Genomic DNA, 13,236 nt, shown 5'->3' on the forward strand with positions numbered 1-13,236 from the left:
ACATCAAAAACAGTAAAATATGGGAAATAACTAATAGGAATAAAAATATAATTATAATTAAAGATGCAGAGGGAGGGGACAGGGTGTGCAGGGTGGGATCTTCTATTGGTCAACCCATTTTCCAAAGCACCAGTGGGACGGCTTCCCTCCAGAGGCTGTGGCTGGATGGTGTAGGGTTTCCTGCCTGAGCAGGGGGTTGGACTAGATGGCCTCCAAGGTCCCTTCCAGCTCTATTCGGATTGAACTACCTCCAGTGTGATAATCCCCTGCTGGGGCCACAAGCCGACGACTGACGGTTGCCGAAGGCCTGCAGGGTGGGAGCGTTATACGACCTTTTTTGCTACAGTTGTTAAGTGAGTCACTGCAGTTAATTGAAATGACAGAATAAAGAGCTGGAAGGGACCTCGGAGGTCTTCTAGTCCAACCCCCTGCTCAAGCAAGAGACCGCAGACCCATTTCAGACAAGCGGCCGTCCAGCCTCTCCTTAAAAACTTCCCGTGCTGGAGCAGCCACGACTCCTGGCCCGCCAGGAAAGGCAGGGGCGCCCCCAAGTCCTCCGCCCCACTCCTTCCTGGCCCTCGGGGCGCCCACCAGGCGGGGCTCCCGCTTGCGCCAGATCCTAGCGCCCCGCCGGCTTCCTCGGCCGGCCTCCCGCGGCCCGTCGAGCGCGCCGGGGACCCCCAGGCCCCCAGCGCGGCTCCGCTCGCCCCGAGCAGGTGCAGGGCAGGCGGCGGCGGCGGCGGCGGGGAGCGCGCGGGGGGAGGCGGCGGGGGGGGCGGGAGGCGCACAGGCGCGGGAGACGCAGCGAAGGAGGCGGGCCGGCGCGCTGAGCGGCAGGCGGGCGAGGCCGGCAGAAGCAGCCCCTGGCCGGGGGGCGGCCCGAGCGACCCTCCGCAGCTCGGCCAGCCGGCGGCCCCAGGCGCCCCCCCCCCGCGCGCCGTCCCCGCCGCGCCGCCGCGCCTTTGTCCCCGCCGCCGCCGCCGCGCCCGCCGTGCGGCTGACCTCGCGGGCCCCTCGCCGCCCGGCACGCGGGGCCTGTCCCGCTGGCTGCCCGGGCCGGATGGGGCTGGCGGGGAGATGAGCGGCGGCGGCGCGGTCGGAGCTCACCGCCGCGGCGCTCCGCATGGCCCTCGGGGCGGCCGGCTGCCGGGGCGATGGGGCAGGTCCTGGGATTCGCCCACTGCAGTAGGTGTTGCCCGGGCCCCCTCCCGCCCCCCCCGCGGAAGCGACCCCCGCCCGGCGGCGCCTTCGCCCTCAGGCCCGGCGGCCGGGGGCTTCCCTTCGCAACCTGGCCACCCTCCGGGCTGTGGGTGCTGGGATGCCGCCCGGCGCAGCTGCCAGGCTCTGGGTGGGACCGGCGGCCCTTTCCCGCCCCGGCTGGAGCGCTGCGGTCTGCGGGGGGAGGGAGGGGGGCTTTTCAGGGGGTCTCTGACGGGGTTTGGCGGGTGGCCTGATGGGGCAGGGAGCGGGCTGGGCCGACTCATCGAGTGGCCGGAGGAAAAATGGCCGGATGGGCCGCTGGATGAGCAGCGCGGGCCAAGGGGAGGCAGGAAGGCCGGCGCCAGGGGGGGGTTCTGCCCAGTCTATCTGCAGGGAAGATGGCCAGGTGCAGCTCTTTTAGGGAAGGCTGTAGTGGGCTTGCGCTCTTTTGTGGCTTGGATCCTCCGCCCCACCTGCCTCTGTGCTGATCTCTCTTGCCGTGTGGGCAGTGGGGGGGGGCCTTGGAGCCGCTGGGGCCTGGTTGCCCCTCTTTTGAGCCCCCTTGGACATCTAGGGACCCCAGAGGTCAGTCCCTGTTTTGCACACTGACAGCCCTTTTCACAAGGCGCAAAACCAGGATGGAGTAGGTAACATCCACAAACAGCAATAGCCAAATATGCAGGTGGCCTTGTCCATCCTATGGTCCAGAAATGTTGCGCTGCGACGCTCAAATCTCCTGGCCAGAGTAGGTGCAAAGGAGGGCCTCAGGTAGACAGGTAACCCAGTGAAGGTTGAAATGTGCATTTTGTCCAAAGGGCCATCCCAGACCCTGGGCCTCTGGGATAATCCCACTTTCAAAATGACTCAGAGGCTCCCTGTGAAAGCTAAGTAAGCCTGTTTCTCCCCCCCCCCCCCGCCCCGGACTTTGCCAGCTTCCAAGCCTTTGATTGTTGACCAGCTATTCCCTGATATTTCCTCTGCTAGCAGTGATGGAAGCAGAAGGAACCGGGGGGGGGGGGGGGGAGTCTGACCATCCAGGGTGTAGCTGTTGAGGAGGCATCAGGTGTTGTTGTTGTTGTTGTTGTGTCTTAGCACAGCCAGGAGACACAACTGACCCAACCTGGCATGCAGCAATCAAGCCCTGAATTGTGAAATGGTATTTGCAAGACTTATGACCCAGACAGGCTGTTAATGGACCAGAATTACAGTGATGGCCTCCTTGCTTCTCTGGTCTCTTAGAGGGCCAAGACTGGCCGAGCGCCGGGCTATGCCCTGATCTTGCAGAAGACCCAGTTTGGTCTAGTGAGGGGAGTTCTAGTCCCACCTTAGATATGACAGCCGGCTGGGTGACCTTGGGCCAGGCGCTCTCGGCCCAACTCACCTCCCAGGGTGGTGGTTGTGGGGAAAACAGGAGGAAGAACTAGCATTAGATATATGCACCGCCCTGCCCATAAAAATAACAAAGGCGGGGTATAAAATAAATACTTGGCTGCATGTCTAGGAACGGCTCCTTTCCTTCCTTTCCTGCAGAAGAGTCTCCTTCGACTGCCTCTACCACACCTGACTCTACAGATGGTGAGTATGCGAAGTGCAATGATGCCAGCCAGTGGCTGCCCAAATCCGGCCCTGGCGCTTGTGGCCATGTCACCCGGTGTGGGGAGCAGGTGGCACCCAGTCACAGGGGTGGAAGCCCCACTGAGCGGGCTGCTCTTCGGCCCGTGGGGCCTGTGGCTGGATTTGCAGGCCCAGCGTGACTCCACGTGCTCCCTGCGTCCTCTGATCCAGGGAAGGGACTGGGCAGCCTCCCCTACTGCAGACGAGGCCCTTTCCTCCTGCAGGAGCCAACGAGGAGTCCGACTTCCCTGAACTGCAGACGGCGCGGGAGTTTTCAGAGGAAGAGGAGGAGGAGGGCTCTGTGGAGTGGGGGACCCCCCGGGAGCTGACTTTCTCCTACATCACCATTGCCACCCCCTCCGGCAGCAGCCCCAGTGCAGCAGAGCATCGGGGCAGGCGTGACTCCCAGACCCGCCGGACAAGGGCTGTGCTGCCCCGCACGGAGACTTGTGAAACTTTTGTGCCGGCCCTGGGGGACAGTTTGGAGAACATTCCCAGCCTCTGCCCATCTCCGGAGGTAGAGGGAGCCCTGCCTTCAGGCAGTGTCCCAGGACTGGATGACTTTCTGTTGGACTGGGATTCCCGGGTGGGCCCTGGCAGGGACCTGGACCCAGCCGGAGGGGAGGAACAGGCATTTCCATGCCCCACGCCCCCATCGCCAGCGGTGGAGACGGAAGGAGGTAGCAGCACGGCTTGCTCAGGAACAGGTAGGGAAGGACCATCTCTGAAGGGCAGTGGAGGCTGAATTCTTCCCTGGCCAGCCATCCTGGGTTTTGCAGGGAAAGGGCCGCGTTGGAGGGTCCCTGGTGTGCTCTGAGCTTGGTTGTCTTCTGGCAGGCCTTTCGCCAGTCCCAGAAGGCAGTGGGGTTTGGGGAAGGGGGGGAGGGGGAGGGGGAGGAGGACAGCTGTGGAGTCCTTAATGCTATCTGAGCTTGGTTTATCTTGCAGATGTTTCATGACCCAACCAGCATTGAAGACGTCACCCAGCTGGGTCATGAAACCTCTTCAAGAAAAGGGCCAGAGAGCCCCAAGGGGCCACAATTCAGCCCTGAGAGACAGAAAGTGGGGCTGGCCTCTTTCTGTCTCTAGCCCTTTGCCAAAGAGCGAGAGATTTTCTAAAGGGTGGAATCTGGGTGGGATTTCTTCAGTCAAAGCATCACGGCGGGATTCAGAGTCGTATCCCTCCGCAGCAATATTCGATCAATCAAACATTGTTCAGCATGTGGAGACTTGATCTGTTTATTTTTTTTCAACGTGAAAAACAAAACATGCTTTCTGGCTGATGTGAAGAGGGCTCCGTAGCATCTTTCCCGCTCTTCATTCCGATGAATTTAAGGAGAAGGGCTGGCAGAGTTTGTCCCCCATCCAGAGCGGCAGATCCTAACCTATGAGCCACAGAAATGCTAAGGGATTTCTCAGTTTGAAAAATATCCAGCTCCCTGCGAAGTTGTGCTGAGGGCAGATTTCCTAAGCGTGAGATCAAAGTGCCGCCTGGGGGGAGACCAGGAAAGGCAGCCAGACTGGGAAGGGCGAAGGGGTGGGCCCTATTGCAGATCTCGGGCCCTGACCTCTTTTCCTGGTGTTTGAACTCTGCTCCAGATGACCCCAGGGAGACCCCCTCTCAGCCTGCTGCCTTAGCCTCCCACTCTGAAGCAGGCGCCTCCTGTGGTGCTGACACCCCCCAAGACCAAGCACTGACCTCAGCAGAGTTCTGCCAACCACCCCCACCTGAGGAAGAGGAAGAGGGGCCCGGCCAGGAACCCCATCCTGAGCAGCTCCACGTTGAACCAGGCCAGTCTGAGAACATCCTGAACTTCCTAGGTGAGCTGACTAGCATGGGAAAAGGGGCATTTAGATTGGCCAGGCTAGCAGTTGCCCCCCCCCAAAGACTTTCTATGGTAGCTACAAGGTCCCAAGGAAGTAATAGCCCCCCCCCCCTCCCTTTTAGCCATTTGTACTAGCAACTAACTCAGGGCCAGGCGTGCGATTGGGGGCTTCGCCTTGTTGCAGTGCTGACCCCACCTGGATGTTTGGGCGTACCAGTCGCTCTGCTCATTCAGAGGCTCTGGAGCTGGGTTGGCACCAGCATTCCTTGGAGGCAGGAGTGAGAGGAGCACCCCTCCCCCAGGCTTCTGGTCTTTGCTCGGGGTCTGCCCGGCTGCCCCATCTCCAGCAGGCACGTCAGATTGCAATGCCAGCATGTTGGCAGAGGGTGATGGGAGAAGTGGTCAAGCTCCTCTAGCAGGGCCAGCATGGGGAAGACAGGTCACTTGATTAGGCTATCCAGCGTTGAGGAAGAGCGGTTGTGAGGAAGAGGCGTGCGTCTCTTCTGCTTCCCCACCCGCCTGGAGTTGCCAGAGGTTCAACCTGGGCCTTTTGCAGAGCTATGTAGAAGTCTGCCATTTGGATATAGATAGTCCTTGACTTACAACCTTTCATTTACTGCCCATTTGAAGTTACAACATCACTGAGAACGCTTTGGACCGCTGCAGCATCCCCGTGGTCACGTGCTCGAAATTCAGACCCAACTGGCAACTGCTTCGCGTGACAGTTGCAGAGCCACGTGGTCCCCTTTTCCTGGCCGCAGTTGTCCCCCTGAAGCCCTGCGGGGGAGGGGCGGCCTGGGCTGCCCTCCTGCCTTTGCTGGCCTTTGTCGGGCTGTTTCTCCCAGGAAAGGACCTTATTCAGGCCCCTGGCGTGGATCCCGGGCCGGGATAGCAGCCACGTCAAGGCAAGGCATATAAATAACCCCAGAGCTGAGCCAAGCAGAATTGGAGCCGTGGAGCCTTCCGCCGCTCTGCCCTGCCTCCCCGAGCAAGGACGAGGAGTCTGGGCCGGCCCAGGCTAAAGAACCCCCCCTCGCCACCCCCCAGCACCAGGACCCTCTGTCTGGCAAAAGACGCTCCGTGGCCGACAGTGCAAGATTTTAAGGAAGAAACCCACCTCTCTGTTGCTAGTGCTGCTGTGTTAATACAGACTTAGCTACCACTCTGAATTGCAGTGGTGGGCACACTGGCTGGGCATGATTGTAGCTGCAGTCCAAAGCTTCCTGTTGGCTTTGCTTCAAACATTAAAGGAACTAATGTTTCCTCAGCCAGAGAATTTGTGGCCTTCCGTGGGGCCTGCTGAGTTGCTGTGGGCAGGCGCTGCTTCTCTGTCAGTTAGCTTGGCTGGCTGAGGCATTCTGGGAGTTGAGGTCCACAAACTTGGAGACCCCTGAGTTAAAGCACGCATCCCCACCGAATTGTCCTTCTCCCAAAGCAGGGGAGGGGTGGCAATGAAGGCCTCTCAAATCAGGGTAAAGGGGCTGCTGAAAAGCCATTTGGTCAAGCACTGAGTCCGCAAAGACCATCTCGCTAGCATCTGGAAAAGGGCGGCCTTTTGTTTCCCAAGCTTCAAATGCTCGAGGCCATGCTTCATGCATAACGGCACCCAAACTCAGAACACCAGAGACAAGGGAAGACATGCTCTCATACCTCGTCAAACATGGAAATAGCCGCTTTGGAAAACAGTCGTTGAGGCAGCCTTGCTAGCTGGAATGTGGGCACCAAGGCAAAGCCCCCAATCGCACGCCTGGCCCGAGTTAGTTGCTAGTGCAAATGGTTAAAAGGGGGGGGGATGGTTCAGTTCCTGTGTTCCCAGACTCTTGCCGTGCAGGGTCAGCCGGAATCGGTCACTTTGAGCCCCTCAACCCCAGCGTGCCCGGCCCCTTGTTAACCTTCCTGCTTCTTTGGGGGGGATCCTGCACCCCATCTCGAAGCTGCTGGCTCCCCAGACCGCTGAGGGTGGGCTGCCGCTCCCTTTAAGGCTGGAGCCTGCAAAGTGGCCTCCATCCAGCAGGACCAGGCGAAGCAGGCAGGGGCTCCGGAGGGGAAGAGGCAGCTGGGATTCGTCAGCTAAAAATAGCAACCCCCACCTGCGCTTCCTCAGCCCCCCCCCCAAGCAGCCCCCCCTTCCAGCCCAGAACTGGTGCTCAGGGAGGTTTCCACAGAGCCGCGAGGAGCCTCAGAACTGCAAGAAAAGGGGATCGCCATGGCAAGCACAGGTGGGTCCCCCCCCCCCCCCGGTTAGGATTATGCCCTCCGAGCATTGCCAGGCAGGGGAATCGGAGTGGGGGGAGGATCCTGGTTGAGCTTGTTGGGAGGGGGGCTTTAACTGAGTGGGAACTCTGTCTGAAGGGAGGGAGCCTTTCGGGGAAGAGAAGGGAGGGGTGCCATGTAAATTGGGGAGCAGGACATAAGTCTTGTAGGGTACAGATGCCAGGAGCCCCCAAACTGCCACGTTGGGCCTGCTTCAGACCATCAGCCCTCCCCCAGGACTGTCCATTCCTCCCCAGATTCCTTAAGCGACTGGACTGCATCTGGGCCTGTCAGTTAAGCGGGGGGCGGGGGGGAGTCTGGGACAGCTGCCAGGGCCCTGGGCGTCTTGCCCTCCCTGCCTCCTCCCCCCGATGGGTGGGGTCCCTTCACGCCATCTTTGCAGAGCAGGAAAGGCTGGGACCAGCTTTGGAGTGATGGCGGCTCCTCTGGGGGGGGGTGAGAGAAGGTGGAAATGCCAGCCAAATGCCCATCTGCTAAGCTTGTAAGCCGCCCTGAGTCTTCGGAGAAGGGCGGGATATAAATGGAATTAAAATAAAAATAAAAATAAATAAATCTCCCACTTCTTGCCCGCCCTGGACTGCATCTGCAAGTGGTTGCATCCAGGGTGGAAGCCCCAGCAAGGAAAGTCAGCCAGGTTGTCTCAACCCAGGCAGAGTGCTTGCCGTGGGCAGCCACGCCTGGCGGGGGGGGCAGAGGCTGTGGGGCGAGGGGTCGTCGGCATCTCCTTTTTAGGAACATGGTGGAGGACTTAGAGCCTGGGGGGGGAGACGGAAGGGGCCTCCAAGCTGTCTTTGTAGCCAGGGAGCTGCACCAGTGTGGGTCAGGGAGACGATTGCCCCCTCCTGCCTCCTGGAATGGGAAGCGGGTGGTTAAACTGGCATCCTTCAGGAGAGCCTCGTGCCCTTGACCACAAGGGGCCAGGTGTTTAAAGGACAGGAAGCCCAAGCAGAAAGAGCAGCCTTGTCCTGTTTCATCAGGGCCCCTCAGCTCTTGTTTTTAGGATGAAGCAAATTTTGCTTAATGTTAAACATGGGTGAAGGGGCAACCTTCATAGGCTTCTTATTCAAAAATGTCCCCCACCACCATTTCCAGGACACACAGTTTGGGGCCCTGACTGGCCTTTTCTTCATTTCTTGTCTGAATGTGACATTGCAAAACATCCATCAGGTTTTAAGGCTTGAAGGAAGAAGTCTGGGCCGGTTCTCGTAAAGAAAAGCCCCAGAGCCTCACTCAGGGACAAAAGGAGCAGACGAGTTTCCAAGGACGGTTCCTGTGGAAGATTTCCTAAGTCCAAATGTCTCCTGGTTCTGGTGGATCTAAATTCAGTTCTGTGGGGCTCAAGGTGGAGTCTGTACATTAATAGGGGGAGGGAGAAGAAATTGGTATGACAAACTTGCTGCTGTGCCAAGTCTGAGGTTGTAGATCCTAGTGGCATCAGCTCTTGAGTCATTGTGCATTGTTCATGAGGACTGGCAGCATGGACGTTTTGTTCGGTCTCCCTTGAAAGCAAATCATTATTTTATTATTTCTTAAATGCACCTGCCGCCCACCTTGCTATCAAGACTCCACTGTACCTTCCCAGGGCTGGCTGCAACTCAGTTGTCCTTTGTCCTGACAGTTAGAACAATTAACCAGCGGAACGACTTGCCTCCAGAAGTTGTGGGTGCTCTGGAGGTTTGTAAGAAGAGATTGGACGGCCATTTGTCCTCAGTGGTATAGGATAAGGGTGGCCGACTTGGAAATTTTAAGATTTGGGGACTTCAACTTCCAGAATTCCCTGGCCAGCATAGCTGTCTGGGGAATTCTGGGAGTTGAAATCCACAAGTCTTAAAAGTTCCCAGGTTGGACCCCCCTGAACTAGGGTCTCCTGCTTAAGCAAGGGGTTGGACTAGAAGACCTCCAAGGTCCCTTCCAACTCTTATTCTGCCTCCCCTGCAGTGGCCGACTTGGTGTACTGGCGGGACACCCGCACATCGGCCTTGGCGTTCACGGCGCTGATGGTGGCCCTGCTCTGCCTGATGCACTTTAGCATCATAAGCGTGGCCTCCTACCTCTCCTTGGCTGCCCTTGGCATCACCATCTCACTCAGAGGATACAGCAAGGTGCTGCAGCTGGTCCGCCGGGGAGACGGGCACCACCCCTTCCAGTGAGTAGGCCGGGATCCCTGGGATGCTTGCAGGGTTTGGGGGATGGCCGGGGGCACCGAGGGGAGAGTCTGCCAGTGGGGTGTCTTCATGCTCAGGTCTTGTGGCCTGGCTGACCTCCGGGGGTTCCTGCTGGAGGGGCACGACTGAGACAGCTGCCCTCTCCTGGTTTGAATTGGGCAAACGTGGGCCCCTTGCCCTCCCCTGCAGTGGGGCTGCTGTTGTAAGCCCAGACGATCCAGCCAAGGGGGTTGGTCTCCCCGGCTCTTGGGCTGCCAGGGACCCCCGTCTGGAGGGGGAAGGCGAGACAGCCAGGCGTGGGTTCGGCTGAGTGGTCTCCCTGCCTCCCTCCCTTCCCTTCCCCCTCCTACCTGCCTGCCAGGGCCCAGCTGGATGCAGACTTCGGGCTGTCCAAAGAACAGCTGGAGCGACTGACCGAGCGGGTGGTGCATCGGGTCACCTGGGGCACAAAGACTCTTCAGCGCCTTTTCTTGGTGGATGACATGGTGGAGTCCCTCAAGGTGAGCCCCAGGCATCTAAGGAACCCCTTTCCAGCTGAGCATTGTGACAAGCACCGCCCCCCCCCAGCCTCTGCCAGAACTACTTTGCAGGCCACAAGGATGTCATCTTGAGGGATCAGGCCTAATTGGTCCAAGGATCCCATGTCCAGCTAGATTGCACAGGGCGGTTCCTCCATTAAGATCGACTTGCAACAGATGCAATAAATCAGCATTTTTCTATCCTGGCCACTTTAAGACTCCTGAAGTCCTCACATCTTGAAGATGCAATAAACAGTCACAGAGATGCAGGCAGAATTCATCCCTTCTGCCCCATGGACTTCGTTAGGCCCGGAGTCGGCACGGAGGTGCCCCAAACCCGGCTGTGCCATGTGCCTCACTCTGGCCCAGCTGGCTTCCTCCTGACGGGCGGGCACAGGCTGGGCGCCCAACTTTCCAGAGCCCTGCCAGGATGGGACCCTCTGCCTCTCCTTCCTGGGCTCTCAGCCGGTTCTGACTCCCAGCGCTCTTTTCTTTCAGTTTGCGTTCCTGTTCTACGTCCTGACTTACGTGGGAGCCGTCTTCAATGGTCTGACGTTGCTTATCCTCGGTAAGGGGAGAGTCTGGGAGGAGAGGGGCTTCCTGGGTGGGGCCCTGCAGGAATAAGAGACTGACCCCCCTCCTTTTCTCCCACAGGTGTGATAAGTGCATTTACCTTCCCTCTGCTTTACAGGCAGCATCAGGTGAGTAGCTGGCTTGGGGGGGGGAGGAAGGTGCCGAAATTCACAACTGGCATTGAAAAAGGACCAGAGCAGAATTCATTCCTGCTGCTCTTCTTGCTTGCCCCATTTTGCAACTTTTCTTGTCACAGTTGTTAAGTGAATCACTGCACTTGTTAAGTTAGTCACCCGGTTCAGCAAATCTGACTTTGCTTATCAGAAGGTCTCAAAAGTTGATCACGTGACACACACACCCCTGAGACACTGAGACCGTCATAAATATGAGTCAGCTGCCAAACGTCCGGATTTCGATCACGTGACCATAAGATGCTGCATTGGCCTGACCCCGAGGAGCGATTTTCAAAAGTGCGAGGAGGGGGCAGAGCAACAGCTAGTTCCCTGTTCTTATTATGGGAGGGGCTCATCCCTGCTTCTCCTCCTCCCTCCATTCAGGCACAGATCGACCAGTACGTAGGGCTGGTGAGGAACCAGTTAAGCAGCCTCAGAGCAAAGTAAGTTCAGAAAATTCCAGCATATCGAATGGGGCAGGGTGGGTGGGGAACGAGCCATCCGGAGGCCTTCTTGGGCTCCATGCTTCATTTATTGCTGACCTAATACTTATTTAATTAATGTATATGCTGCCAACTTCACTGTTGAGTGACTCTGGGCTTAATTTTCTTAAATTATTTTTTCCTTGGATCCGGTATGTGAGCCTGCAAAACACTTCTCAGAAGATAGCTATTTCTGCCTTATTTGTTGGGATAAAGGAAACTGGAATGTAAATCTAGAAAGAAAACATTTTAAAAAGAGGGGCAATGCAGTGGTGGGATTCAAATAGGTGAACAACCAGTTCTCTGTGTGGATGCTACTTCCGGAAGTCCATTCTGGGCCTGAACAACAAAAAATTAGCTACCGGTTCTGCCGTACTGGTGCGAACCGGCTGAATCCCACCCCTGGGGCAATGGACCCCAAAGGGTCCAAGACGTTTTGATGTGTTGCTCGACCGAATAGGGTGCTGTGTGCTTTGCCCTCAGGCTTGAACTGAAGCTGTTAAGGCTTTTAAGAAGGGACTGGACAGCCGTTTGTCCAGAATGGCATAGGACAGGGGTGTCCAACCTTGGCAACTTTAAGACTTGTGGATTTTAACCCCCAGAATTCCCCCAGTCAGCTGTGCTAGCCAGGGAATTCTGGGAGTTGAAGTCCACAGGTCTTAAAGTTTCCAGGGTTGCCTATTCCAGGCACAGGGGCTCCTGCCTGAGCAGGGGGTTGGACTAGAAGACCTGCAAGGTTTCTTCCAACCCTGTTAACTCAAGGTAGACTTGGTAAAATGCTTCGGAAAGTGGAGTCCTCCTCTGTCCGTCTGGCTCAGTTTCTCTTTTTCTCCCCAGGGTGCTGGCCAAATTGCCGACAGCAAAAGCGAAGGCAGAATGAGGGCTCTCGGTGGTGGTTCTCTTCTCTGCGCACACAGATGCAAACGACAGCGCACACCTTTGCTGCTGCTTCTTCCATTCCCCTCCCCAGCCATTGCAGTAGTGACCCTTCCTCTCCCAGTCCCCTTGGCCTAGAGGGGCTGGGCAATTGCTGGTTTTCCTTCAGCTCCTCCCAGAAATTGGGGAACCCTTGCAAGGGGGGGGGGCAAAAGACCATCGCCCCTTTGCATCTCAGCCCTGTGGTTGCAGCAGCTCAGGGAAGAGACCCCCCCCCAGGCCTACAGCCAAGGAAGTGTCAACCAGGTGCCGAGGGGCTAGTGTCCCATGCTCCTTTCTCCCTCCATGTCCTGGAGACTTCCTCCTTCTCCTCCTCCTGCCTGCAGTATTCATCCTGGGTCCTGTGTTGAGGCCGGCCAACCTGGAGCATCCTTTCCTCTTGAGGAAGGGGAGCCGCTTGAGGTTGGGCAGGACCCCCCCCCGCCCCCTGTCTGTGAGATGTTGTAGCTGTGGGCCACTGCCTCTCATCATGGGCCGGGCTGTGGCTTGGCTGGTCAGCTGGTGAGTTGGGTGCAGCTGGTTCGTTTTGCCTGGATATTTACACTTTAATAAAAACACTTGTGAGAAAAAATGGGTATGCATGACCCCTTGGTCTCCCGAGTCTTCACTCGTGCACTGTGGGTGTGTGAATGTGTCTCCTTGCTGAAATTCCTTTTTTTATTTTTGCTCCTCCATACCAAGTGATAAAGTCTAGTTCAGGGGTCTCCAACCTTGGCAACTTTAAGACTTGTGGACTTCAACTCCCAGAATTCCCCAGCCAGCCATGCTGACTCAGGAATTTTAGGAGTCATAAAGGGACCATCGTTCCCCACCCCTGATTTACCTGATCATGCTCCTGTTTGCCTGACTATCTAGTTCACTATATATATAGTTGTAAAATATATGTATTTATTTAAAGCTGCAAGTTTGTGTCGGCTTCTCTGACTCCATTTGGACACTGGCTGTGCAATTCGCTGTCAAGAGTCAACCTCTTCTCCAGAGCACCCAAAGGCAGAACAAGAAGCAACAGATGGAAACTCATCAAGGAGAGAAGCAACCTGGAACTAAGGAGGAACTTCCTGACAGTGAGCACAATTAAGCAGTGGGACGGCTTCCCTCCAGAGCTTGTAGGTGTTCCAACACTGGAAGTCTTTAAGAAGAGTCTGGACAGCCATTTGTCTGAAATAGTATAGGTTACGTCACCATGAACTTGGAGAGCAAAATGGACATCGCTAACAAACTCGGAGTGCTTGGGTAGGTTTAGGAGGGCACTGACTTTTCTAGCCTGCCCTATCTATCCTGTCCTGGTAAAATACATGGGAAAATTGCAGTGGAGGAAAATTCCACTTAGGGTGTCCTGCCTGAGCAGGGGGTTGGGCTAGATGACCTCCAAAATTCCTTCCAACTCCAGCTATGCCGGCGGGGGAGTTCTGGGAGCTGAAGTCCACAGTCTTAAAAGTTGCCAGATTTGGAGATACCTGGCCTACAACAACTGC

General features: G+C 57.0%; 1 protein-coding gene across 1 annotated transcript; it reads left to right on the top strand.

The window, feature by feature from the left end:
- The first annotated feature begins 1,090 nt into the window (after nt 1-1,090).
- On the top strand, nt 1,091-12,338 carry RTN2 (reticulon 2). Its single transcript, XM_083369085.1, has 10 exons — nt 1,091-1,185; nt 2,731-2,775; nt 3,039-3,521; nt 4,414-4,635; nt 8,853-9,060; nt 9,441-9,579; nt 10,096-10,165; nt 10,252-10,298; nt 10,728-10,786; nt 11,663-12,338. Exons 1-10 carry the CDS (start codon nt 1,155-1,157, stop codon nt 11,703-11,705), a joined length of 1,347 nt encoding a protein of 448 aa, XP_083225211.1. The 5' UTR covers nt 1,091-1,154; the 3' UTR covers nt 11,706-12,338.
- The last annotated feature ends 898 nt before the right edge of the window (nt 12,339-13,236 follow it).

This window comes from Vipera ursinii (assembly GCF_947247035.1).
Source record: "Vipera ursinii genome assembly, chromosome: 9".
NCBI lineage: Eukaryota > Metazoa > Chordata > Lepidosauria > Squamata > Viperidae > Vipera > Vipera ursinii.